The sequence below is a fragment of the Vollenhovia emeryi genome, unplaced genomic scaffold (assembly GCF_000949405.1).
Source record: "Vollenhovia emeryi isolate VEMERY1.0 unplaced genomic scaffold, V.emery_V1.0 DF939132.1, whole genome shotgun sequence".
Taxonomy (NCBI): domain Eukaryota; kingdom Metazoa; phylum Arthropoda; class Insecta; order Hymenoptera; family Formicidae; genus Vollenhovia; species Vollenhovia emeryi.
In genome coordinates this window covers 2142310-2166788 of record NW_011967234.1, presented here as the reverse complement: position 1 = coordinate 2166788, position 24479 = coordinate 2142310, and the positions used below count along the sequence as shown (strand labels likewise).

At 31.9% G+C, this 24479-nt stretch overlaps 7 protein-coding genes across 7 annotated transcripts in view; all 7 read left to right on the top strand.

The window, feature by feature from the left end:
• The first annotated feature begins 359 nt into the window (after positions 1-359).
• LOC105568044 (odorant receptor 4-like) lies at positions 360-2870 on the top strand. Its single transcript, XM_012023407.1, has 3 exons — positions 360-955; positions 1340-2051; positions 2335-2870. Exons 1-3 carry the CDS (start codon positions 812-814, stop codon positions 2673-2675), a joined length of 1197 nt encoding a protein of 398 aa, XP_011878797.1. The 5' UTR covers positions 360-811; the 3' UTR covers positions 2676-2870.
• A 1166-nt stretch (positions 2871-4036) lies between these two features.
• Positions 4037-6476, top strand: LOC105568046 (odorant receptor 22c-like). The gene is made up of 3 exons (XM_012023408.1): positions 4037-4572; positions 5118-5829; positions 6093-6476. The coding sequence occupies exons 1-3, from the start codon at positions 4429-4431 to the stop codon at positions 6431-6433; spliced, it is 1197 nt and encodes a 398-aa protein (XP_011878798.1). The 5' UTR covers positions 4037-4428; the 3' UTR covers positions 6434-6476.
• Positions 6477-7197: 721 nt separating this feature from the next.
• Positions 7198-10182, top strand: LOC105568088. The gene is made up of 5 exons (XM_012023473.1): positions 7198-7338; positions 7630-7978; positions 8084-8452; positions 8717-9020; positions 10115-10182. Exons 1-5 carry the CDS (start codon positions 7198-7200, stop codon positions 10152-10154), a joined length of 1203 nt encoding a protein of 400 aa, XP_011878863.1. The 3' UTR covers positions 10155-10182.
• A 198-nt stretch (positions 10183-10380) lies between these two features.
• LOC105568042 (odorant receptor 22c-like) lies at positions 10381-12593 on the top strand. The gene is made up of 3 exons (XM_012023404.1): positions 10381-10685; positions 11254-11962; positions 12187-12593. Exons 1-3 carry the CDS (start codon positions 10542-10544, stop codon positions 12525-12527), a joined length of 1194 nt encoding a protein of 397 aa, XP_011878794.1. The 5' UTR covers positions 10381-10541; the 3' UTR covers positions 12528-12593.
• Positions 12594-13369: 776 nt separating this feature from the next.
• LOC105568087 (odorant receptor 98a-like) lies at positions 13370-16119 on the top strand. Its single transcript, XM_012023471.1, has 4 exons — positions 13370-13555; positions 14033-14356; positions 14993-15383; positions 15648-16119. Exons 1-4 carry the CDS (start codon positions 13406-13408, stop codon positions 15986-15988), a joined length of 1206 nt encoding a protein of 401 aa, XP_011878861.1. The 5' UTR covers positions 13370-13405; the 3' UTR covers positions 15989-16119.
• An 888-nt stretch (positions 16120-17007) lies between these two features.
• LOC105568086 lies at positions 17008-22320 on the top strand. Its single transcript, XM_012023470.1, has 8 exons — positions 17008-17560; positions 18145-18829; positions 19430-19780; positions 20098-20114; positions 20543-20749; positions 20856-21324; positions 21613-21843; positions 21936-22320. The coding sequence occupies exons 1-8, from the start codon at positions 17426-17428 to the stop codon at positions 22274-22276; spliced, it is 2436 nt and encodes an 811-aa protein (XP_011878860.1). The 5' UTR covers positions 17008-17425; the 3' UTR covers positions 22277-22320.
• An 872-nt stretch (positions 22321-23192) lies between these two features.
• Positions 23193-24479, top strand: part of LOC105568041 — a 4068-nt gene continuing 2781 nt past the window's right edge. The window contains exon 1 of the mRNA XM_012023403.1: positions 23193-23521. Within this exon, the coding sequence (XP_011878793.1) occupies positions 23381-23521 (141 nt within the window). The 5' untranslated portion in view covers positions 23193-23380. The remainder of the gene's footprint in view (positions 23522-24479) is intronic.

The window sequence follows — 24479 nt, the reverse complement described above, 5'->3', positions numbered from 1 at the left end:
CCCTTTTATGCATAATTACCATATTTTTTAGTATAGTTTCTTCTTTTTCTGGAAAAACCTTGAAAATGTATTTATAAATTATTAGACATAATACACTACAAAACAGTTTTTATCCTGACATTACCTAATGTGTACCGCACATATTATAAGAAAAAGATAAAATAGATTATAAGTAAGCATAAAGACTAGTACTACTAACGTTTCACTTAATTCTTACATTATACTGTCACAAGTTTCTTGTGTACAGTTTTCCTCTTCATTTTCCATTTTATACGAATATCTTTTTATACGAATAATTCAACTCACAAATCTTTTCTTAGTAAGAGAAACAGTTTCGTAAAATCGCTTACACGGTTATTTATATTTTTTATTTATCACGAAATATAATATTTAAGCGACTATAAGTCTAAGGGATATCTACAGACATTAATAAGCACTGTCAAGAACAATGTTGAGTCGCGTATTATTCGGAACCATATTATTTGTATAAATACAAATATAAACGAAAGCTATATGTGCATTTTTCAAGAAAGTGAAGAAAGCCAAAGGCATGAATAATAAATTAGGAAAAAAATCCAGTCGGTCGGTTGCATCGCGGAGGGGTTGCTTTGAGTAATACAGGTAATTGTACGTGTAACAAATCAAATATTGAACGATGCAGAAGAAGAACGTGGTATATGTGTTTCAAAGAACGACAGTTGCTTTCGGGTAAGAACTATTTCAAGACACACTTGGAAGATTAATAGTGTAACCGTCTGTGGGTAAAATAATAAGTATCTTACGCCAGTGAAAAATTTTCCAGTGCTCGATAATGCGATCAAGTACGAATTGGAATAGTGATACTACAAATAGTTTAAAATTTCATAAAAATTTTCTTGGCATTATTGGACTCTGGGTACTAGATGAAAAAAATGTATTCTCGAAAATTCGATGGTTTTTATCAACAGCAGTAGAAGTGAGTTATGCAATGCAATTTACACTTTTACATATTCGCGTTAAATATTGGAATTTATTCCTTTTATTTCATCAAACAATAGAAATGTGTTAAATGTTATTCTATTTATATACTTTTTATTTATATATATTTCTTACCTTGTTAAACAAATATATTATATTTATTAAATTATTATATCTTATACATAAAGGAGTACCCAAAAGTTTCCGGGACTGAATTAAGTCACAAAGAAAATATTTCAAAAAGGATGAATACACTGTAAACAATTTTTTAATAATTCCAAAAACTTTTGCGTACTCTCTCGTAGAAATATGCTGTATCAAATTAAATAAAAATATATTTATATTGATACACAGTATCTTCATTGTATTTTTGTAATTTCAGTTGAGTACATTGGTCACCATGTCTGTAGAACTGATCCTACACTGTAAGGGTCCAGAGGACGCCATGGATGCATTTTTATTGTGCTCATCGTCATTAGTTAGCATGGTAAAATTACTTTTGCATCGTGTATATTGGAGGCAAAAATTTATTTTGGTGGAATCAGTCATCCATGATTGGACTTACGTGAAAAGTTCTCACTCTCGCGATATCATGCTGAAATATGCACGCATAGGTAGACTAGGGTCCTCGATATTCTTCTATTTCTGTTGTGCCTCCATCATGTCCAGGATTCCGGCTGTCGTGCTCGCCAATATCAATTTGCCTTGGAATTCTGAAAAGCAGTATTTCAATGAAACATACGAACGAAAACTGGTATTAGCGGCCTATTGCGTATTTGGAAAGTATACATCTTCTATTACTTACGGCGCCATTGAAGTTTTGCAGTTCGTACAGGTCGTCGTTAATGGCATTTCGCAGTGCGGGAACGATGGATTCTTCTTCGATCTCACGATGCACATGTGTGGACAATTCGCAATTCTCAGGATGAACTTCACTGAATTGGATTGCGAAGAATTTTCCTGCCGCAGGAAACTCCATGTCTTATTGAAGAGACATTATCACCTTATATATTTGTCACATTATTTAGAGAGAGCTTTTGCTCTGGTCATCTTAGCGCAAGTTTTAATGAGTGTCCTTGTCCTGTGTGTTGAAGGTAATCATATAAATATTTTAAATAAAAAATAATCGATTTTAAAGTGTTGTAATAGTTGCAGAATTTGTATTTGTTACTTATTCTGTATTATTATATATACATACATATACCCTTACAGCACGAAATATTTCTAAAACGTCGTATAATATAAATTCACATATTAACAAAATTTGGATCTATTGATGTTTTGCACAATTATAAACTCTGTATCATAATCACTAAAAGATTTGCAACTATGATAAATTTATCACTAATCATATTTAATCTATTTTATTGTTTTCAGGTTTTCTGTTAATTCTTTCACTTGAAATGAACGATACCTTTACCGCCGCAAAACATAGCCTCTTTGTTTTCGCACTGCTATTGCAACTGTTTATCTACTGCTTCGCTGGAGACATATTGGAATTTCAATCGAAAGGATTGGCCTATGCAATTTATAAATCACCGTGGTACACTTTTGACATACGCACAATGAAAAATTTACCATTAATAATTCTCCGAGCAACCTATCCCCAGCAGTTAACTGCAGGAAAATTTGTAGCAATAAATTTAAGGACTTTCAAAGAAATTCTGAAGGCTTCCGCCTCGTATTTATCAGTATTACGAGTAATGATTAAAGCGTGAGTAGAAATTCTTTTAGTGAAGAAAATAAAAAGTCAGTAGTCTAGTTATTTCTTTTATAAATTACTTTATCAAATTCATTCATTACCAATTATTTAGTTAATTCTTTTATAAATAATTTCAACTACGTTTCTTGAGCTAATGGTTTTTAAAAATTTGTAATTAAATAACAAACGCTTTTCTGTAAGTAGTAATGAATAAAGATATGTAAATTGTTGACGGAATATCAAAACTGCATTAATATTATGTTTATTAAGATATACTATAAATATAAAATTATTAAGAAGATATATACATATAACATTAAAGAGTATAATGGTGCAAATAAAACGTAAAAAAATTATGAATAAGTAATATTATGTAAATAGTACGTAATATTACGTAATATTTAGTTTTTATTAAGTAATATTTACTGTGACGGCATGAATATATATAAAATTATTACCTGAGATCATGTAACTAATAATTTCACCAAATACACTATTCCTATGGTGGAAATGCCTAGCCTTCGCTGAAGAAAACATTGTACACTGTAAAAAAAGTATGAAAAATTACAAACATTATAAGTGTAGCGATTACACTATTAATAACGTAAATGTATAAATTTATATACTTATTAAAAAAAATTTGTGTTACTCTTTGTTGCGTAAATACTTGTTTATATATAATAAAAAATTTTGTATTGTAAAATTTATACAATTAAAAGCAAGCAATTTACTTGTTACATACAATAATAATTTTATCTACAAAGTGTAAATTTACTGACGTAAGTAAATATACACCTTTAATAGAAGCACCCAATATTACCCACTATAATAATTGTAATTTTACATGTAATTTTTTTACAGTGTATAAAAAAAACTAAAACACCAAAGGAAACTCGGTCACAAAAGGGTTAAATCGTAAGATAGTACGGGATTTTAAAATAAATGTTCGAACAGAATAATAAGCTAATAAAGACTGATAAACTGAATAAAAATAATAAACTAAATAAAAGTTAATAAACTGAATGAATTGGTTTGTTAATTACAAGCTATAAATTTAATAATTTTAAAAACAGTTTTCTATATATTATAAGTAAATATATTATACGTATATATTATAAGTAATATATTATAAGTAAATATAAAGACAAGTACTACTAACGTTTCACATAATTCTTACAATATACTGTCACAAGTTTCTTGTGTACAGTTTTCGTCTTCTTTTTCCATTTTTACGAATATATATCTTCTTATACGAATAAATCAACTCACAAATCTTTTCTCAGTAAGAGAAACAGTTTCGTAAAACCGCTTACACAGCTATTTATATTTTTTATTTATCGCGAAATACAATATTTAAACGACTGTAAGTCTAAGAGATATCTGCAGATATTAATAATGTCTGTCCAGGACAATGTTGAATCGCGTATCATTCGGAACCATATTATTTTGTACAAATACAAATGTAAACGAAAGCTATACTCGCATTTTACAAGAAAGTCACGAAAGCCGATTGTATGAATAATAAATGAAAAAAAATCCAGTCGGTCGGTTGCATCACGGAGGGGTTGCTTTGAGTAATACAGGTAATTGTACGTACAACAAATCAAATATTGAACGACGCAGAAGAGCGTAGTATATGTGTTTCAAAGGACGACAGTCGCTTTCGGGTAAGAACTATTTGAAGAGACACTTGGAAGTTGACAGTGTAACAGTCTGTGGGTGAAATAATAAAGATTGTACGCAAACGTCAAATTTTTAAGCGCTAGAAAATGCGATCAAGTACGAATTGGAATACTGATACTGCAAATAGTTTGAAATTTCATAAATATTTTCTTGGCATTATTGGACTCTGGGTACTAGATGAGAAAAATGTATTCTCGAAAATTCGATGGTTTTTATCAACGGCAGTGGAAGTGAGTTATGCAGTGTAACTTATACTTTTACATATTCGCGTTATGTATTTGAACCTATTCCTTTTATTTCATCAAACAATAGAAATGTGTTAAATGTCATTCCATTTATATATACTGTATACATATTTCGCCTTGTTACACAAATATATTGGTATATCGATTAAATTATTATATCTTATACATGAAGGGGTACCCAAAAGTTTTCAGGACTATTAAAAAAAATATTGTAAGTATACTTACGGGTCTTTCCTATGGAAAATTTGATCTCCTTCGAAGCTTTTTGTTGACATTAATTATGAAGTTCACCAAAAAGTGATGATAGCACTTCGGAAGAAGAATTTAGACGGTCCAGTATCTCCTGAAATGGAAGAGGCTGGGATTGTTGAATGGAAAATATTACAAAAGGGATAAGTACACTGTATACAGTTTTTTTAATCATTGTGAAAACTTTTGCGTACTCTCGCGTAAATATATATTAAATCAAATCAAATAAAAGTATATTTATGTTGTCACGTTATATCTGTATTTCATTTTCGTAACTTCAGTTCAGTACATCAATCACCATGTCACTAGAAATGATTCTACATTGTAATGGTCAAGAGGACGCCATGGATGCCTTTTTATTGGGCTCATCGTCATTAATTAGTGTGATAAAACTACTTTTGCATCGCGTATATTGGAGACAAAAATCCATTTTGGTGGAATCAGTCATCCATGATTGGACTTACGTGAAAAATTCTCACTCCCGCGATATCATGCTGAAGTATGCACGCATAGGTAAACTAGGGTCCTCGATATTCTTCTATTTCGGTTGTGCCTCGGTCATATCCTTCGTTTCCACTGTCGTGCTCGCTAACATCAATTTGCCCTGGACTTCGGAAAAGCAATATTTCAATGAAACCTACGAACGAAAACTGATGTTAGCGGCCTATTGCGTTTTTGGAAAGTACACGTCTACTTTCACTTACTGCGCCATTGAAGCTTTGCAGTTCGTACAGATCGTCGTTAATGGCATTTCGCAGTGCGGGAACGACGGATTCTTCTTCGATCTCACGATGCACATGTGTGGACAATTCGCAAGTCTCAAGATGAACTTCACCGAATTGGTTTGCGAAGAATTTTCCTGCCGCACTAAACTCGATATCTTATTGAAGAGACATTATCACCTTATATATTTGTCGCATTATTTAGAAAAGGCTTTTACTCTGATCATCTTAGCACAAGTTTTAATGAGTATCCTTGTTCTGTGTGTCGAAGGTAAACGTAGAAGTATTTAAATAAACTATGATCAATTTTATTGTTGTAAAAGTTTCGGAATTTGTGTTTTTGTTATTTATTTTATATCATATATTATACATATATGTATATCAATAACTAATAAATGTAAATTACTAAAATTTAAAAAATTTGGATGTATCTATATATTGAAAAATTACAAACTCTGTATTATAATTACTATAAGATTTGCAACTATTTTACATTTATTACTAATCACATTTAACGTATTGTATTATTTTCAGGTTTTCTTTTACTTCTCTCACTTGAAATGAACGATACTCTTACCGCCGCAAAACATAGCGTCTTTATTTTTTCACTGCTAGTGCAACTGTTTCTCTACTGCTTCGCTGGACAGATATTAGAATTCCAATCGAAAGGACTGGCCTACGCAATTTATAAATCGCCATGGTACAATTTTGACATACGCGTGATGAAAAGTTTACCATTAATAATTCTCCGAGCAACCAAACCTCAGCAGTTAACTGCAGGAAAATTTGCAGCAATGAATTTAATGACTTTCAAAGAAATTCTGAAGGCTTCCGCCTCGTATTTGTCGGTATTAAGGGTAATGATTAAAGCGTGAGTAAAAATTCTTGTAGCGAAAAAGAAGAAAAGTCTGTCGAGTTATTTCTTTTATAAATTACTTTATCAAAGGTTTTAATTACCAATTATTTAATTTGTTCTTTTATAAATAATTTTAACTATGTTTCACAAGCTAATGTTTCTTAAAATATTGTAATTAAAGCATTTTCTGTAAGTGGTAATGAATAAAAATATGTAATTTGATAATGGAATGATACAATTTCATTAATATTATAATTATTAAGAAATATTTTAAATACGAAAATATTAAGAAGATATGTATAATATTAAAGAATATAATAGTGCAAATAAAAAGAAGAAAAATTGTTATATAGTAATATTATGTACACATTACGTAATATTTAGGTTTTATTAAGTAATATTTACTGTGACGGAATGAATATATATGAAATTATTACCTGAGATGATGTAAATTTAATAATTTCACTGTATGCACCTATTAATAATTTCACCAAATGCACTGTTCCTATGTTAGAAATGCCTATGAATGTTAGAGAAGGAATGTAAAGACGTGTACACCGATCGGTTTTTGCACTTCTTTGGCCTGCAAGAAAAGTGTTCTGCGCAAGTTAATAATACATGAGATGAAATAATGAGTTAACATGGCAGAATTGATAACTTACAATAATGCCCGGTAAGAGTCGAACAATCGTAAATCGATGGTAATTTGGCAACATTTAGTTTGTAACAACCGAACGAAGTAGTTTCGAATGAGCAGTCCTCTGAATTCTTCCGCTCGCCAGAATGATGGATAAACGTTGGAATGATGATATCGCTTACGTTTTTTCCGCTCATAGATTGTTCCTAGGTCCGTACGGTTTGTGGCCCTTGCAAACGCAGACAGTGTTCACGAAGATACGATGGGGCTTTTGCACGATTGCACAGGTACGTTAATGCAAGAGGGATGGTAGTATAATGTGTATGATCAAGGAACGTGAATGGGGTAAGTCTTGAAATTTGCGAAGTAGTTTTCTGAGCAATTTTCTTTTCTAAATATTCAACGATAATTTCAAGGAATACAATTTCTTCTTTTATCATTTTACTATTTGTTTGGCAAATTTATACAAGTTTATAATAAAACATGAAAAAGTTATTTGTCCATCATTATAAAATCCAATTATCCATCATTATTTCTTTTATTCATTAGTGTTTGTGCAGATATTAATTATTATTTAGTTTCTGATACTACCCTTCGCTTTATTGGATCTCTTCTGGAGCGATCAGGATGCCGGTTCAAATCTAGAATGTTTGACGTATATTGTGTCTACGGGAATCGGAGTCGTAAAAAGTGTGTGTATTAGAGCCAGTCAAAAGAAACTGGGCATAAACATTAATGCTGCTATCGATGATTGGTTATCTGCTAATGAGGAAGATAAAAAGATTATGAAGAAATATGCTAATAGATCCAAAGTATTCACCGCTTCATTATTATACACAGTAGCTGTGTGTACTGGCATCTATGTATTAGTCGTCGTATTCGTAAATCTGAAACAGATATATTTTCCGGATGAGAATTTAGCGGATGGTAAAATTTGTATTGTGCTCTTATCTTTGTTAATTGAATTTTGTAATTTAATTATATACTAAATTGTTGTAACATTAACTTGACATTTTTCATTCTCATATATAGTTAATACAACAAATTGGGTGCTTCTGATTCCATCTGGTCCACTTAGTAACTGGATCACCGGTACACAATCTGCGATAACTTTGACTATCCAGATCATTCAGGCATGCATATTATCCATCATGTTAGGTATCGCGGATAGCCTCTTCTTCACCGTCACGCTACATCTCGCCGGTCAACTCGAGGTGCTCAAAAGTAAATTCCAAACTTTTGCGAACGAGCCGAACACCGAGGCAAATTATCGAAAGAAATTCGTCGGCTTGATTAACAGGCACAGCGAGCTAACGGAATTGTATCAAAATTTGGAAGACAGCTTCCACATTCTTATATTATCTCAACTTGTGGTAACGACAGTTATGCTTGCACTAGCGGGTAATGTATATCAAAGATTTTACTTCGCATTTATTAAGGCAATATATTATATAAAATCTACACACGACATATTTCTATGAAAATTGAAAAATTTTACATACATTTAATATATTTTATTAAATTTAAGAATCAGCTTTTTAAAAGTTGCCAGCAATAACTAACAAATTGTATATTAGTCAACCTCAACTGATTTGATTAAATTAAATTTAAGTATTCGCACGACATATTAAACACGTTCTCTTAAAATAACATGCTTATTTGTAGGATTGCGTTTAAATATCAACCTGAACGAGAAAAATTATGTTGAAGTGACAAAGGGTATTATGGTTTTGAACTTCTTATTATTGCAATCGTTGGTATTTACCTATGGTGGTGAATTCCTGCAAAACGAAAGCGAAGATATATTCCATGCTTTATACACGACTTCCTGGTTTACGCTTCCTTTAGCGTTGATGAAGGACCTACATTTCGCAATGATGAGATCGAATATACCGTTTCGCTTGACCGGAGGGAAATTTTTCTATGTTAATCGCGAGACAATGATGTACATCCTCAAGACATCGGCATCGTATGTTTCAGTTTTACGAATAGCGTTAAGAAAGTAATGTTGACGTGTATGTGCGTACGTATGGCGAGATTGAAAATTTTCAGAGATCTTATTATAAAATCTGATACTATGTAATATGTACAAATATGATTGAATATTGATTAAAAAGTATTTTGAGACATAAGTTTTGACTTCCACTGAAGAAAAACATGGATGCTATTTGTTTGATTAAACTAAATCGTCCAACGTTTATGTCGTATGCCAATCAAGAAAAGAATTTCATAGGATTTCGCGAGATTAAATATATTTATAATTATAATATAATTAAGATACATTGTTTAATTCTTGTAGTGCATGTAGATACGTCCAACAAATAATTTACTACGAATACTAAGAGCATATTTTTATTTGGTCTAATAAAATAATAAAATCTTAAAATAAATTAAAGTATTCAGCTAAAGTCATGTGCTACAGCCAGTATAGTATTTTGCACATACCTGATCCATTCTTTAAAAAAGTAAGCACTGAAATAGTTAATTAGAAACGATTAATAAATCGTACCATCAAATATTCATATTGGCAATTAATTCTGGCCTCGACAAATAAATCTACATTTATATTCTTTTCTTTATAGATATTAAAGACATATACTTTGTTTTATGTAACGTAGTCTCGAAATTGTGTGTACGTTATTTATTTCAGTTAGTCTTATACTGTCCATTTTTCTTCACGATGATTTTTATTTTCACGATTGTTTATTGTATCTAATGTTTCCACTTTGCTGCAGCTTCTCTTATTTGTACAGCTTATACTATTGTTTCTTACTTTCACAGAAGATTTTACCGAAGAAATTCGAAACGTATGGAAACACGCTTCCTGATGAATTATTAGTAATAACGTACTATTTTTTGTTATTATTGCTCAGTTTATTACGTAAAAATGTTATATTCAAATATAACATTGTCTCTAGTCTCTTCTATTACATTTTATCTCCATACATAACATTTTTCTATTTTATGTATCTTATTTATATCTTCCTGTCTGAAAAATATGTATAAATCATTTCTTCAGAGAACGCTAGGGCGACAATTTAACAAAACGTTTCACTGTTGCAGCTGTAGATTATTTATTTATCAACAGATACACCCTACGTGACTGTAAATCTATTATTTCATAGATAACGTAAGTATGGTCGAAGACAATGTCGTGTCATATATAACCATATTATTTGTACAAATATATATGGAAATGTGAGATATACTTGCGTTCTTAAAGGAAATAAAAGCTGAAGATATGAATAATAAATTAGAAAGAAATCCAAGAGTCAGTTTCGCGAGGGGTTGTCGCAGCGAAACAAATACGGGTTGTATCTATCGAGTATCACACGATGCAGTTATCGTGGTGAATCGAAGGACTGCGCTACTTCGCTTTTGGAGAGAAGCGTGGAACTGAAGAGAAACTGTTATAATATAATTGCAACAGTCGTCGAATGAAATAAACCGGAAAAAATTGTTACGATTTTAAGTTTGAACGTGTTTGAGAATGGGACAGGCCGTAGAATGGAATTCTGACACTGCGCACGTTTTAACACTTCATAAGTATCTTCTTGGGATACTTGGACTCTGGGTACTAGATGAAGAAACTAGATTTTCGAGGATTAGATGGTTTATGTCGACGATAATAGAAGTAAGTTATACTTTCAGATATTATTAGTGTAACTTACATTTAATTATTTTTTAAAATTTTATTTGGTTTCCTTGTATGCGTATGTTTTTCGTCCAATTTGTAATAATAAATTCTATTTGTCTCGTACATTGTATTTAATTTCGATGACGTCTTATAAATTAAGCTGAAACATTTTATAAATTTTAAATTACACACAGAAAGGATGATGTTATTAAAAAAATTTTTTATTTAGATACAAATCTGAAAATAATTTAGTTAGATCATTAAAAGATTTATATATAAGATCCTCAAGCTGGTTGCTTAAATATCTATATCTTTTGCAACGTCCTACATAATTATTTGATGGTCCAACTTTCAGATCTATATTTACCACATTTTTAAATACTTTAACAAAACCGTTCTTTCCACGCATATATTATAAAATACAGTTTGATAAAAATGAAGTATTTACATAAGAATTCTCTCTTTCTGTCTCTCTCTGTCTCTCTCACTCTCTCTCTCTCACACACACACTCTCTCTCTCTCTCTCTCTCTCTCTCAATATCTTTATTTTACTTTTATCACCTAGCTGAGTGCAACGATCAGCCTATCACTGGAAGTTATCTATCACTGTCGTGGGCACGAGGACGCATTGGATGCTTTTCTATCAGCATCCACATCCATTACTAGTATATCGAAACTGCTCCTGCATCGTGTGAATTGGAGGCACAAATTAATTTTGGTGGAATCTGTTATTAATGATTGGACCGTCGTGAACAATTGTTATTCACGCGAAATTATGTTGAAATATGCGCGCATCAGTAGGCTGGTTTCTTTGGTATTCCTATACTTCGGATGTGCTTCTTGCGTGTTTCTCTTCTCACCCTTTATATTAGCCAACTTTAATCTGTTGTGGACCACTGAAGAACAGATTTACAACAAAACGAGTGAATGGAAATTGCTTTTAGCAGCTTATTGCGTCTTCGGAAGTTATACGTCTTTCGCTTACGGTTTAATTGAAGTCCTGCAGGCATTACAAATCCTGGTCAACTGTATCTCGCAGTGTGGAAATGACGGATTCTTCTTCAATCTCACGATGCACGTATGCGGGCAGTTTGAAGTTCTCAGAATGGACTTCTCTCAAATAGATAGCAAGGAATTGCTTAGTCGCAATAGACTTGGTATTCTGTTGAAAAGGCACCATCGCCTTATATACTTGGCGCATCATCTGCAAAAAGCATTCAGTCTGGTCATCTTATCACAACTTTTAATGAGTGTTATTCTATTGTGCGTCGAAGGTATATTTTATATTTTAAATAAATCGTAATCTAATTTATAAAAATCCCGAAACAGAGCAATATAGCTACATTATATAGTAATAATTTTTAAGTCATTTAAAAGGTAAAGATGCAAAGCAAATGTTTTCTTGATATCTTCGTTTTAATAGAATTACGAAAAAAGGACAAAATTTGCAATAGATCTTTTCAACTTATCGATAATTGTGCTCATTATCACATTTCAGGCTTTCAATTAATCCTCACACTTTCGATGAACAATACATACGCTGCCACGAAGCACCTTCTCTTCATCGTCGTTCTGCTGATGCAACTTTTCCTTTACTGTTTCGCCGGACAGACTTTGGAATTTCAATCGCAAGGATTAGTTTCTGCGATTTACAATTCACCGTGGTACAACTTCGACACGAGCGTGATGAAGAATTTACCATTTATGATTCTTCGGGCAGCTCATCCTCATCAGTTAACCGCAGGAAAATTTTTAGCAATAAATTTTATAAGTTTTAAGGAAATTCTGAAGGCTTCCGCCTCATATTTATCCGTATTAAGAGTAATGCTAGAAACGTGATCGGGAATTCTGTTTGGAATAAAGATTGTATTTCTTATCGCGTAATTTTACTTTAAATATATCATATAACTAATATTTTTTGAAAATATAACAATTAGTGAAGAGAGAACAAAGAAATTATTATAATATATTTTGTACCAATAGTTATTATCAAGAGTAATCACAGCGATGAAACAATTAACATTATATTTGAATGAATCCGATGAATCAAAGCATTATAATAATATGTGAGCATTATGTTCAGCATAAAAACTTGGAAAGATTTATGATATACATTATTATTATAACGATTTGCAAGTATCGTAAATAAAAATGTAATTATTTGGAAAAAGTAAAGTTTACCATACAAGAATTTTGAAGTAACACTTTATTAAGATTATAACAAGTGTTATTCGTTTACTCAGATAATGCAAACTTTGAACAATAAACGATGAAATTTTATAGAAAAGAAAAGAAAAAAAGCGTAATTGAGAAGATGTAATTTAAAAAATATCATTAATAAAATTGACATTTTCTATTTGTAATGGTCTTTTTGTAATAGTCACGCGTTTGTTATCAATCATTGTTTCACACAGATACCATAAGTAAGTTTCAATACGCTGTGTCGTCGTTTCGATCGTGATCGTTCACAAATATCGACGGATTGGCAAAGCCATCGTAAACATAAAAAATTGTGCACATTATGAAAAAACATGGATGTTACAAAAATGTACTGCCACAAAATTATAGTTCTACTTATCTTACTACCATAAAAACCGATCGATGAACAAATGGTACGTCCGACTATAGTAATTTTTCTTGAAGCCGTACATTGCATAAATTGAACAATATCCTTTCATGCATGACATCGTCACAATTTTCTTGAGATCGAAACTAGTATGTCGCCGGGCATAAAGACAAGTTGGAACAGCGGCATGGACTATGGCTTCTCAGTGATAAGGAATATGATGTGGATAGTCGGTGTGTGGCCTTTGCAGCAGGACGATATAGTTTGCACATTTCGCTGGTGTATCATATTCATTGTAGAGGTAAGATAAAACAACTGAAAGCTTTCTTTCTTAGATATAAAATATCTTGATAAATGCAAAGATATATCTATAGATACGCTATAGATATATAGCGCTATATAGATAATGTTTTTGTCAATAGATGTTTTGTCTATAGGCTATAGATATATAGCGCTATAGATAATGTTTTTGTCAAAAGTCCTAATCATAATTTAGATTAGGATAATCAATTTTTTGTTCATTTGCAATTTTGAGAAATTTGAGAAGTAATTCCTTTTAAGAAAATAATGAAAATTTTAATTAATCCACGTCTAATCTGAATTAAATTTAGATTAAAGCATAGCAAAACGAAATTTTCTACTTTTATTATTAATAACTTTATACAATTTAATTAATATTATTTTTATATTTATTTATAAAATTAATGGTGAAAGCCTTTATAAAAAAATAGTTGAAGTATTTATAAAAAAAAATGGTTGAACCCTTGCTGTCATGTAGTCTCTCACAGTGATCAGTCTGCTGATAGAACCTTTCAAGAACTGCGGTGACACCAAAGACGCTCTGGATGTTTTTCTTATAATAGAAACTAGCTTTCACGCGTGGATAAACATAGTCTTTGCGCGTATTTATATGAAAAAGATTGTCATCAATGTGAGTTCTGCAATTGACGATTGGTCGTCCTCGTCGACGGAGAAACAGTCTTATCTAATAATGACGGGATATGCACGAATAGGTCGAGTGATCACTGTGTCTCAATTGATAATTGGACTTCTAGCCGCTGTCGTATACTTTACCACTATTATCGTCGGAAATCAACAACAGGTGATATTTGATTTGTGATACAGCCCGTGTAGAAGATATAATAGGGCCCTGAAAAGGCCCTGATAAGGCTTCCTTAAAATTAATCGGGCCCTAGTAAGGATATATAAGTAGGGCCTGACAAGGAAATGTAACAAGTGGTTTAAGAGCACATTAAAGGAAAAATTTTCAGGACATTGTAAGGAAATATTACTAGGGCCTTATAAGGAAATCGTGTTAGAGCCTTTTAGTAAATCTAGGACATCCTTAATAACTCCTTGTAGGGCCCTGATGTGGTAATATTGAGGTAGCCCTTTTTAAGGCATCCTTATTAAATCCTCATCGGGGCCTTATGCTTATTAGGCTTTCCCTAACTATTTTCTACACGGGAGATTGTTACTTTAATTGTATTATATACTGTACAATGTAGCGCTTATAATAAAAATAATTCATAGAAAATTCGTTTCTGGAAAATATTATGATCAGCATATACGATATATTAGAAAACTAAATTTATTAATAAAGAATAAAATTCCGGACTTATTACTGACATAAACAATTTTTCTGCAAGTATTTTAATTTTAATAATCCGTTTGTTGCGCGTTTGTTACTTACTTTTATAGTTGTTAAATTGTATAACATCTTGAAATATTTTAATAGGTCGTAACTATTGATAATAATACAGTAACTTTATGGAATTTTGTTCTTCCGTCAACATGCCTGTTCCGAGGGATTTCATATTCTACATATAAGGCGCTTATCCTCATGCAAATATTACAGTCGTTTCTAATCTACATAGCAGAATGCGCAAGCGATTGCTTCTTCTTTGCTATTACCATGCACCTCTGCGGCCAGCTAGAGCTCTTGAGGATTTGCTTTGTTGAACTCGTTGGAAAAAAAACTGACGGGAAGAATAATTATCGCAGCATATTGGGTTCTTGGATCAGAAGGCACTACAAACTAATAATGCTGGCTAAAAATATTGAAGACGCCTTTAATCTTAATATTTTAATTCGTTTATTAATAACTACCGTTGTCACTGCAGTTTCAGGTATTTATGTAATATATCGTAAAGAGCCATTCTACTTTCTTGGTTACTGACAAGATCAAAATGTAGTATAATTAATACGGAACTTACAATAATGTTAAAACTTGCAAAAGTCATAACACATCTACAGTAAATTGCCTTCAAATAATGAATAAGAGCTGTTAATAGAAAAACTGTAACAAAAATATTTTTAATATCGATATAAAGTACCAATTGTATCATAAATGTAAGAAATGAGGGATTGAAAAAAACTTCCGTCCTTTTCAGGGATGCGTATTATTGTATCCGTTAAACACAATGATTATACTAATGTAGTTAAAAGTATGATCTTCGTCCAGTTTTTCATCGTACAATCTTTCTTGTTCACGCACGCCGGCGAAACATTGCAGAAACAAAGCGAATCGATCGTTTCGGCAATATACAACACAACGTGGCACGAATTGCCGCCCACCATAGTAAAGGATTTGATATTTATTATGATGAGGACGAGGATCCCTCTTCAACTCACTGCTGGAAAATTTTTTTATATTACTCGAAGTACTACGACAGATATTCTGAAAGCTGCTTTGACATACATATCATTTTTACAGGTGACAATGAAAGAATAATCCAAATATTTTATGGAACTGTTTGTTTATCATATCACATGACATGTAGATAATAGCGTGTAGATAAATGAAAAACAAAATATATTTATATATTTCAGTATATTTATGTCATTTTTTTCTCGGACCGTATTTTGCTGTCATTTTTTGAACATTTACAATGAAGAAACGTTAGCGTTATGTTTATTTAAAAAGATGTTACACTCTTCGCGTCAAATAAGATAAAACTTTAATTAATTATTAAAAATATATATGTATACGCATATATATGTATACTCGTATATAAAGTTATAATATAATTTTTTAAACAAGAGGTTATTGGACATTTTATTAAAAATATTTATTATAATATGCAAGAAATAATTATATACTTTTCATGTACACAATATTTACATAATAAATTAATTTAAGAAGTTTAAATAAATAAATACTGAGAGAGATTACTAAGCATCGTAGATTCATATCCGCCAATTGTTAAAAGTATAGTCTACAATGTACATTTATTAATTGTAATTACATACAATTCTAGGAGTTAAGCAATATTATTATTCTTATACGGCTTATTTTGTGTGATAATAAATTAATTAAATTTAAGAAATATTGAAAGTAATTTATGCATTTTAAACATTGTAATGTTGAGTAACAAAATATTTATACTGTATATTCATTTTAGCTCTATAATTTATAGAGCGAAAAATATAAATCATTTTAAAATTACTTACATTCTCACATTTTAAAGGAGTTGCTCTCACAAACGTATACCGATATATTAGCTGATGTATTATCAAATACTGCAGCAACGTGCATAATGAATGCACACCACTTAATCGTCTATAGAGAGAAATATAAAGTAAGTTCAAGTTATTGTCTCGTTATCAGCACAATTCGAAACGTCGGGTGTTTCCACCCGAAACTAAAATCCATCTACATGGGATTTTTAGTACAAGTTAACTTCCACGGTGGTCTCTGTCTTTATCTGTAGGTACGCATTACTTAAAAAAAGTATCAAATAACATGGTATCGAATGCGCACTATGTTTCTTGGAAAATTAATAAATTGCATGAACACTGCAAATTCTGCTCACCGATATTTTTTATGTATGCTAGACAATTCGAGGGACATCAGAGGCTTGTAAGGTAATAATATTGCTCGATGATCCAGCAATTTGCAATCGAGCAAATACCTGGTCTGCGAGATCTTTAAACATGCATATACTCTGGATGCGCGTAAGTAATTCAATGCTATATTCTCTCGATCAATAGTTATAGGATAAGAGAGAGCTAGGATGGACGAAGAAAAGATGTTATATGCCCGAGTGCCGTGGTGTTGTCAGCATGGCAAATCGATAGTAGTAAATGAAGATAGTATTAATGCATAATTACCCTGCTTTGCGCTATCAAAGATGCACATCTGCACGATCAGTTTGACATCGCTTCGAGAATGGTGTACTGGGACAAAGATGCTATTTACGCATTGTCGAGTTACAAAATTTTAGCATGGCCTATAGGAGTGTGGCCAATTGAAGATGATATCATTTGTTCGAAGATACGTTACATTTTTGCGATTGTAAGCGAGGTGAGAAAAACTTTAATTTTTTTATTTACACACACACACATACACATTGCTGTTCATGTCGTTATACATATTATTTATTTATTATTATAAATAATATTATATGTTATATGTATAATAATTATATGTATATATTTCACATATTGCTTGTGACAATTTTTTTAGTGATAAATAAATATGTAAGAGCATATCTAAAGATATACTCTATTTCTGTAAGAAATATGTTTAAAAACTTTGTGAAGATACGTTTATATGGAGTAGAAAAATACGTAGACTATATTTGTCTGTTCGGTACAGCATGTATCTTTAAATCTATACATTTCTGAAATCATTACTCGTTTTTAATATTATTGTAAAATGTGTGAAATAATTCATAGAAAGGTACTACAAGTCGTTTTACACGAATATAAAAATGTACTGTTGTTGAGAAAAACATGATTAGAGTTTAAAGGAAACTAAGTTTGTCATTTAGGGAAAAATAGTCTTGTCAAGCAAGAAAGATTAAATTTTTCCTGCAAACGCAAAAATTATATAAACAAGAAATTGTAGACAACATTTTGATCTACCGTAATAATATATTATTTTAGATTTTGCTGATGACAACGTTGTTGATGGATGTATACCTTGCCTGCGAAAACTCCTCCGCAGATCCAATTGATACGTACGTGGTGACCTCAAGCGCAATGCTGGTAATTGTCAAACTCACCCTGTTGCAGATACAACGATCCACGCTATCGAACAGCTTACACTCCGCTATTCAGGATTGGTGTAACGTCAAGGATACGAGATCGCGCGAGATCATGATCCAGTACGCACGCACGGCGAGAATAATTTCGTTGACCCTGTTTTACTGCGGATTTATCGCCCTTATATTTTACGTGTTGCGACTCTTACCCTTCATAAACGCGACCACCAATGGAAGGACGTTTGTCCTTCCAATGTCCTGTCTCTTCGAGTCCGTCTCCAATCTTCAGTATGTCCTCATTACATTCTATCAGGTGATTCAGTTGCTCATCACATACGCTGGAAACTGTTGTACGGAGGGAATGTTTGTCGGTGTCACAATGCATCTGTGCGGACAGCTCGAACTATTGATGATCGATTTTCAGCAGATCGATCGTCGCAAGCGTAAGCACAAAAGAGGCAGTATCGTTGAAGAATTCGTTATTAGACATCGAAAATTATTAAAGCTCACGGAAAACATCGAAGATTCCTACAGTATAATCATTTTGACTCAGATTTTTACCAGCGCCATTTTGATATGCATCACGGGTAAGTTGAACGAGTCACTTTCATCTTTATGTGTAAGATCTCTTCATGAATAAGATCAATAATATCCAAAAGAAATATAAATATTCAATTATTACTTCAAAGATATACAATTTTAATAACTTAAATATGATTTTATTGATTTTATTCTTTAATACCTAATAATATTTTATGCGTAAAAATTGTGTGAAAGGAAACTATAAGATATACAAAAATTATTATGTAACATTCCTCATAAAAATTATTCCATTATTCTCAACAGTATTGTGTAATGCGCATTTGAATATTAAAAAAAAGATATTATATTTGCCTTAATTATTTTGTAATAAAAGTCAAATTTACATATTGTAAGAAAACCGATGCATTAATTGCTTTTAAACTTTATATCAGTATGCATTACATTATGAGTCCCTAATCTTTTTTATCAAGAAATTAAAATACCCATTCTCTCCTTAAAATTTTTTTATACTATGTCAAAATTTCTTAGCGGGTCGGTGGAGACTTCTATACGAATAGTATGAACTACATAGCAATTTAACCAAACATTAAAAGTAGTTATAGTTTGAAGACTACCAGTCACAGAATGAAATATATTAATTTAAGGCTTCGGACTTATTGTATCCTGGCACATTCACGACATAGTTATGACGTTGAAGAGCATTGTAATAATGATCGTTATGTTGCTGCAATGCTTCCTGTATTCGTACGCGGGCGATAATTTGAGGGATCAAAGCGAAGCCTTGTCATTCGCTCTTTATGATAGCAACTGGTGCGATTTTCCGCCCAACGATATAAGAGACCTGGCATTCATTATGATAAAAACGAATATACCTATTCGTCTGACCGCCGGAAAGTTTTTCTACGTCACACGTGCTACCTTCACGGATATTCTCAAGACTGCAGTATCTTATTTATCTGCCTTACGTGTTATGATTGACAAACAAGAAACAAATGGTCACTAATAAATATTTCTTTCGTACTATACATATGTCATATTACACATTATTTAAGAAAATCATTCATAGCGGTACTAAACTTTTAGCCCAATTCAATAGTATGTAATTTTAATTTATATTACATAAAAACTTAACATTCTTAGAATAATATGACAAGCAAATAAATGATTAAACAATTTCTCCATCTTGAATTTCCTTGATAACATGGAAATAAAAGATAATATCCTACAATAAAATTCTGTAAGTAGAACTGTTGTAAAAGTTATATAATAAATATATTTCTGTCTAAAATTAATGTTTATCGCTTTGATACAGGAAACGTTTTTCCTAATGTACCAAATTACTTACTTGTAGCGTTTAATTCTCTTCGTTAGTTTTCTAGCTTCGCTGTGATCCACGGAACAGAATATAAAGAAAAAGTCTCTCGTCCGCGCTACATATTTTTATGTTTAGACAAAGTTAAGTCTATACTATTCACGGCCGAAAAGTTATGTAAAGAAGCCAAGACAAAAAAAATGTAATACGATCAAAGTGTACGATAGTATAAGCGAGATGTGTAAAGTTCTTTTCAAGCTTCATGTACGTACGATAGTGTGATAGTTCGATAAGCGACAGCTTAAAAAATATAGCCTTATAAATTCTTATTGAGGAATAATTTTACGTAACAACATAGTTCTCTATATTCTGCGATAATGCTTTAAGAGCATCGAGGCAAGTTGATATAAGTTTCAAGATGAATAAAAAATAAGTCGGGAGGTAGACGGACGGCATCAAGCATATCACATTATTGGTTATTGGTAGTAGTTACAGTTATTACCTTAATCCGATGGCAAGTGAACGATGGAAAGACGATGTCGCGTACGCGATAACCCCTTTTAAATTGGTAGGGTGGTCCCTTGGTGCCTGGCCACTTCAAGTTCACAACGTTTATTCGTTAATACGATATGTCTTGGGCTTCAGCTGCGCGGTATGCACCTTCGAGTTCAGTCTCGATGATCGGTGACGCATAATTCTTTGATATCAACATAAAGTGATGCCTATTTGTATTTTAACACGTGAAACCGTGTCAACAGAGCCTTATGCTTGTCATACCTTCTATCGAGTTTTACTTGGGCTGCACTGACGCGGAGACAAACGTAGACTGCCTCATGTTAGTCTGTTGCGGAATACTTGGTATGCTGAAGACAGTGTGGTTTCGCGTTTACGCGAGAAATTTGGCTGACAATTATAGCTCCGCTATAAAGGATTATCTGACGATTGAGAATACAAAGGAACGTGCCATCATGCGTAAACATGCTTTTATGGGAAGGACTCTTTGCTGTTTGATTTTGGGCTTCTCTTGCTTCAGTTGCGTGATGTACGGGCTAATCGCTATTATGAGCGGAAACAAGCATGTCAATATAACGAATGGGAATGTCATGCTGGAGTATCCAATACCATCAAAATGCGTTATGAAGCACTTAAATGCTCCAGTCAGCATGCATAAAATTTTCTGCCTCATCGACACTGCTGCACTAATACTAGCGAGTGTTGCTAATCATGGTATTGTCAGCTTGTTATGTGATGTTTTTTGCTACTTTTAAAGGATGTAGCATTTTTATTTAAAAATTGATTGCACATATAATATTCTATGAGTAAAAATTTTTTATTATTTTTATTACTGCAAATAATTCATTGTCGATTATAGATAACATTGCTAAAGTGTGGACAGTTTTTTTATTTGTATTAAATAGATGTAAAAATAATATAAATTTATTTGTTTATATGTAAATATATATATATAAATGTATTAATATAGTCTGTATCTCATTGTGTTTCTTTTTGATAAAGGTAACGACGCCTTATTTTTGAATGTTACATTGCACACTTGTGGCCAGGTGAAAATATTGAGAGCCAATTTCCTTGATTTTGATGTCAAAAGTCCGCATATCTACGATCGTTACAACGTATTAGTTAAAAGACACAAGTACTTAATAAAACTAGCCAGAGAACTTGCCGAAATGATTAGTTTCGTTCTGCTGATAGAATTATTCATTATTAGTATACTTTTGTGCATAATGGGTGTGTGAATGACATGTCATTTATAATTGTTTTGCTAAACGTCTAAGGGTATGTTATTAAGAATTTATATTAAACAGACAATATTTTTCCAGGATTTCAACTTATCCTGCAATTAGGTAAAAATAATATTGTTTTAATTACGAAAAATATAATGGTTCAAAGTACATTTCTAATACAATTAACTTTATACGGTACTATTGGGAATTATTTAAAATCCGAAATGGAAGATATAGGACTTTCTGTTTATCAAAGCACTTGGTACAAATTTCCTGCAAAACTGACAAAACGTTTAATCTTTATCATTATGCGCTCAGATTCTCCAGTCACCTTGCAAGCTGGAAATTTTATCGTGGTAAATCTGGCAACTTATCTGAGTATTTTAAAAGCATCTCTTTCGTATCTGTCTGTACTACGTGTAATGGTAAAAGTATGAGATATAACAAATAAAATTCAATAAACTGTAAATATATAATTTCAACGAATGATGATTTGAATAAATAAAAGAAATATTGTATCGAAATATCGTTTTAATAAAATTGTTAGTTGTAACTGTTATATTGTCAAATTAATTTGTTATATATATTATTAATATATAAAGGGTAACAGAATATGTGAGCATAACTTTGGATTCAGGACACTAAGTTAGTAAAAACGTACATATAAATGTTTGTCTTATCTCAAATTATTTCCGAACAGCTGTTTTTTAACTGTACCAGTTGTACAGAAATTACTCGAAGTGACTACCTTCAACTCAAATACAAGCTTCTAGACGTCTTACCTTCTGATATGTTCAAAATTGCCAACATTGCCAGCATAATCGTTGGCAACCGTCAATAATATGGTGCCGAAGTAGGTCAACGTCATCTGCAACTCAGAAACAAGGGGAGAGACAAGACAAACGTTTATATTAACATTTTTTTCTTATTTTAGTGGTCTGAATCGACCAGTGAAGTTATGCTCACTCTTCTGTTGCACCTTGTATACATCCAAACTAATTATTAAATTAATGTGTCGGTATAAAGAAGAAAAAAATTTACCGATGTACAGAATTGCTTAAAAGTTTTCGTAACGCATAATCCTTTGTGCTTGCTAATCTTAATAATCTATGAGAACAAGAAACAGAAAACAAATCATTTACACAATATGTGTAATTCTCATATTTAGATAGATTATATTTATGCTATTACTACTATTCAACCAAGAGGATATTGAAATGAAATAAAACGTAAGACAATCGCTTAAATAGTAAATGAAATTTATATAGCTTTATCTACCAGTCGTACAATAAAAAGGAAGTTTCTCGAGGAAAGACAATAGGAGACCTAAAGTCATGTAAATTCTTGTGCAACAACACAAATTTTACGCGAAACCGTAATTCTCCATGTTTTGTTATAATATGTTAAGAGCACAAAGATAGGCTGATAGGCGGGTATATGTCGCTAGTTGAATAAAAAATGAATCGAAATAGAGGCATTATGTCTATGTACCAAGCGCATCATCAGTCATAGGCATCAGTTACAGTTATTACCTCGACTCAATGGCGAATAAACGATGGAAAGACGATGTCTCGTACGCGATGACCCCCTTCAAATTGCTAACGTGGCCCATCGGCGTTTGGCCACTCCAAGTTTATAACGTCTATTCACTATTACGATGCATCTTTGCCACCTGTTGCGTGGTACGCATCTTTTCCGATGTCAGTGATCCTTGTTGCGTGATAGTCCGAGGACATACGTAAAACATTCTCCCACATTACGTTGCTCTAAACAAAACTTCGCAATGGCAAAACCAAGTGCTTGAATTTCTGGACAACGAATGTCCTATTATTGACAACGTAGGCAGTGAAATATCTCTTTCTAGGGTTAATAGCACATCGAGTGGGCTGTAAATGAGCACAATCGCCTTTGGAAGTTTTAAGTAACAAAACTTTTGTCTTAAAATCCTTATGTTTCGTTCTTGCTCATTTTCCCCATACTTTAAGATAACACAATTCACGTGCAATTACAGTGTGTGCTTATTTCACAATTCGGGAAAAAAGAACTCAACGAATAATATGATACAGAATGGCAAGCAAATTCTCATTGATTCTAAGTTTTATTAAACTGTGTTGTACATTTTGATACAGAAAAATTAGTACTACGTATAATTTTTATCATTTATTATTTTAGTAACGTGTGCTGTCTCGTATTTTTGAAAAATATTTAATTAAATTTTTAAACATATGCACTGTTCTGTATTTTACTGAGAATCTTTTCTTCGCCAGTGATTAGGTGAAATAAAAACGTATTGGGGAAAATTATTCGACGTATCTGGCAATACTTTATTAAAGGGATCCTCTTTTCTTATATTTCTTGATGAACATGTAAGTTTTTTTGGAACTTTTTTTACTTTTATACTCTGTAATTCTATTTTTTGACACACGATAATTTCATAGTCTTCAAAGTCCAACTGGTTGACACTTGTCTGACTTTAGAATGTAAGCCGCTTTTCACCTGAAAAGGACCGGAATTCTCAGTCGAAACGTTGTGTAATTTCTTTAATAAAGTATTGTCAGATACGTCGAATAATTTTTCTCGTTACGTTTTTATTCTGTATTTTACAGATCAGAGTGGTATATTACAGTATTTTTATTCATT

Bases quoted from the DNA above. Each gene is read 5' to 3' on its own strand.
- LOC105568044 (XM_012023407.1), top strand. From the start codon at position 812: ATGCGATCAAGTACGAATTGGAATAGTGATACTACAAATAGTTTAAAA. The intron at 956-1,339 runs GTGAGTTATGCA...TTGTAATTTCAG, and splicing joins TTTTATCAACAGCAGTAGAA to TTGAGTACATTGGTCACCAT. The intron at 2,052-2,334 runs GTAATCATATAA...TATTGTTTTCAG, and splicing joins CCTTGTCCTGTGTGTTGAAG to GTTTTCTGTTAATTCTTTCA.
- LOC105568046 (XM_012023408.1), top strand. From the start codon at position 4,429: ATGCGATCAAGTACGAATTGGAATACTGATACTGCAAATAGTTTGAAA. The intron at 4,573-5,117 runs GTGAGTTATGCA...TCGTAACTTCAG, and splicing joins TTTTATCAACGGCAGTGGAA to TTCAGTACATCAATCACCAT. The intron at 5,830-6,092 runs GTAAACGTAGAA...TATTATTTTCAG, and splicing joins CCTTGTTCTGTGTGTCGAAG to GTTTTCTTTTACTTCTCTCA.
- LOC105568087 (XM_012023471.1), top strand. From the start codon at position 13,406: ATGTCGCCGGGCATAAAGACAAGTTGGAACAGCGGCATGGACTATGGC. The intron at 13,556-14,032 runs GTAAGATAAAAC...GCTGTCATGTAG, and splicing joins GTATCATATTCATTGTAGAG to TCTCTCACAGTGATCAGTCT. The intron at 15,384-15,647 runs GTATTTATGTAA...CGTCCTTTTCAG, and splicing joins CGTTGTCACTGCAGTTTCAG to GGATGCGTATTATTGTATCC.
- LOC105568042 (XM_012023404.1), top strand. From the start codon at position 10,542: ATGGGACAGGCCGTAGAATGGAATTCTGACACTGCGCACGTTTTAACA. The intron at 10,686-11,253 runs GTAAGTTATACT...TTTATCACCTAG, and splicing joins TTATGTCGACGATAATAGAA to CTGAGTGCAACGATCAGCCT. The intron at 11,963-12,186 runs GTATATTTTATA...ATCACATTTCAG, and splicing joins TATTCTATTGTGCGTCGAAG to GCTTTCAATTAATCCTCACA.
- LOC105568086 (XM_012023470.1), top strand. From the start codon at position 17,426: ATGGTGTACTGGGACAAAGATGCTATTTACGCATTGTCGAGTTACAAA. The intron at 18,830-19,429 runs GTAAGTTGAACG...TATTAATTTAAG, and splicing joins CATTTTGATATGCATCACGG to GCTTCGGACTTATTGTATCC. The intron at 21,844-21,935 runs GTGTGTGAATGA...ATATTTTTCCAG, and splicing joins TATACTTTTGTGCATAATGG to GATTTCAACTTATCCTGCAA.
- LOC105568088 (XM_012023473.1), top strand. From the start codon at position 7,198: ATGATGGATAAACGTTGGAATGATGATATCGCTTACGTTTTTTCCGCT. The intron at 7,979-8,083 runs GTAAAATTTGTA...TCTCATATATAG, and splicing joins GGATGAGAATTTAGCGGATG to TTAATACAACAAATTGGGTG. The intron at 9,021-10,114 runs GTATGTTTCAGT...TCACTGTTGCAG, and splicing joins ATCCTCAAGACATCGGCATC to CTGTAGATTATTTATTTATC.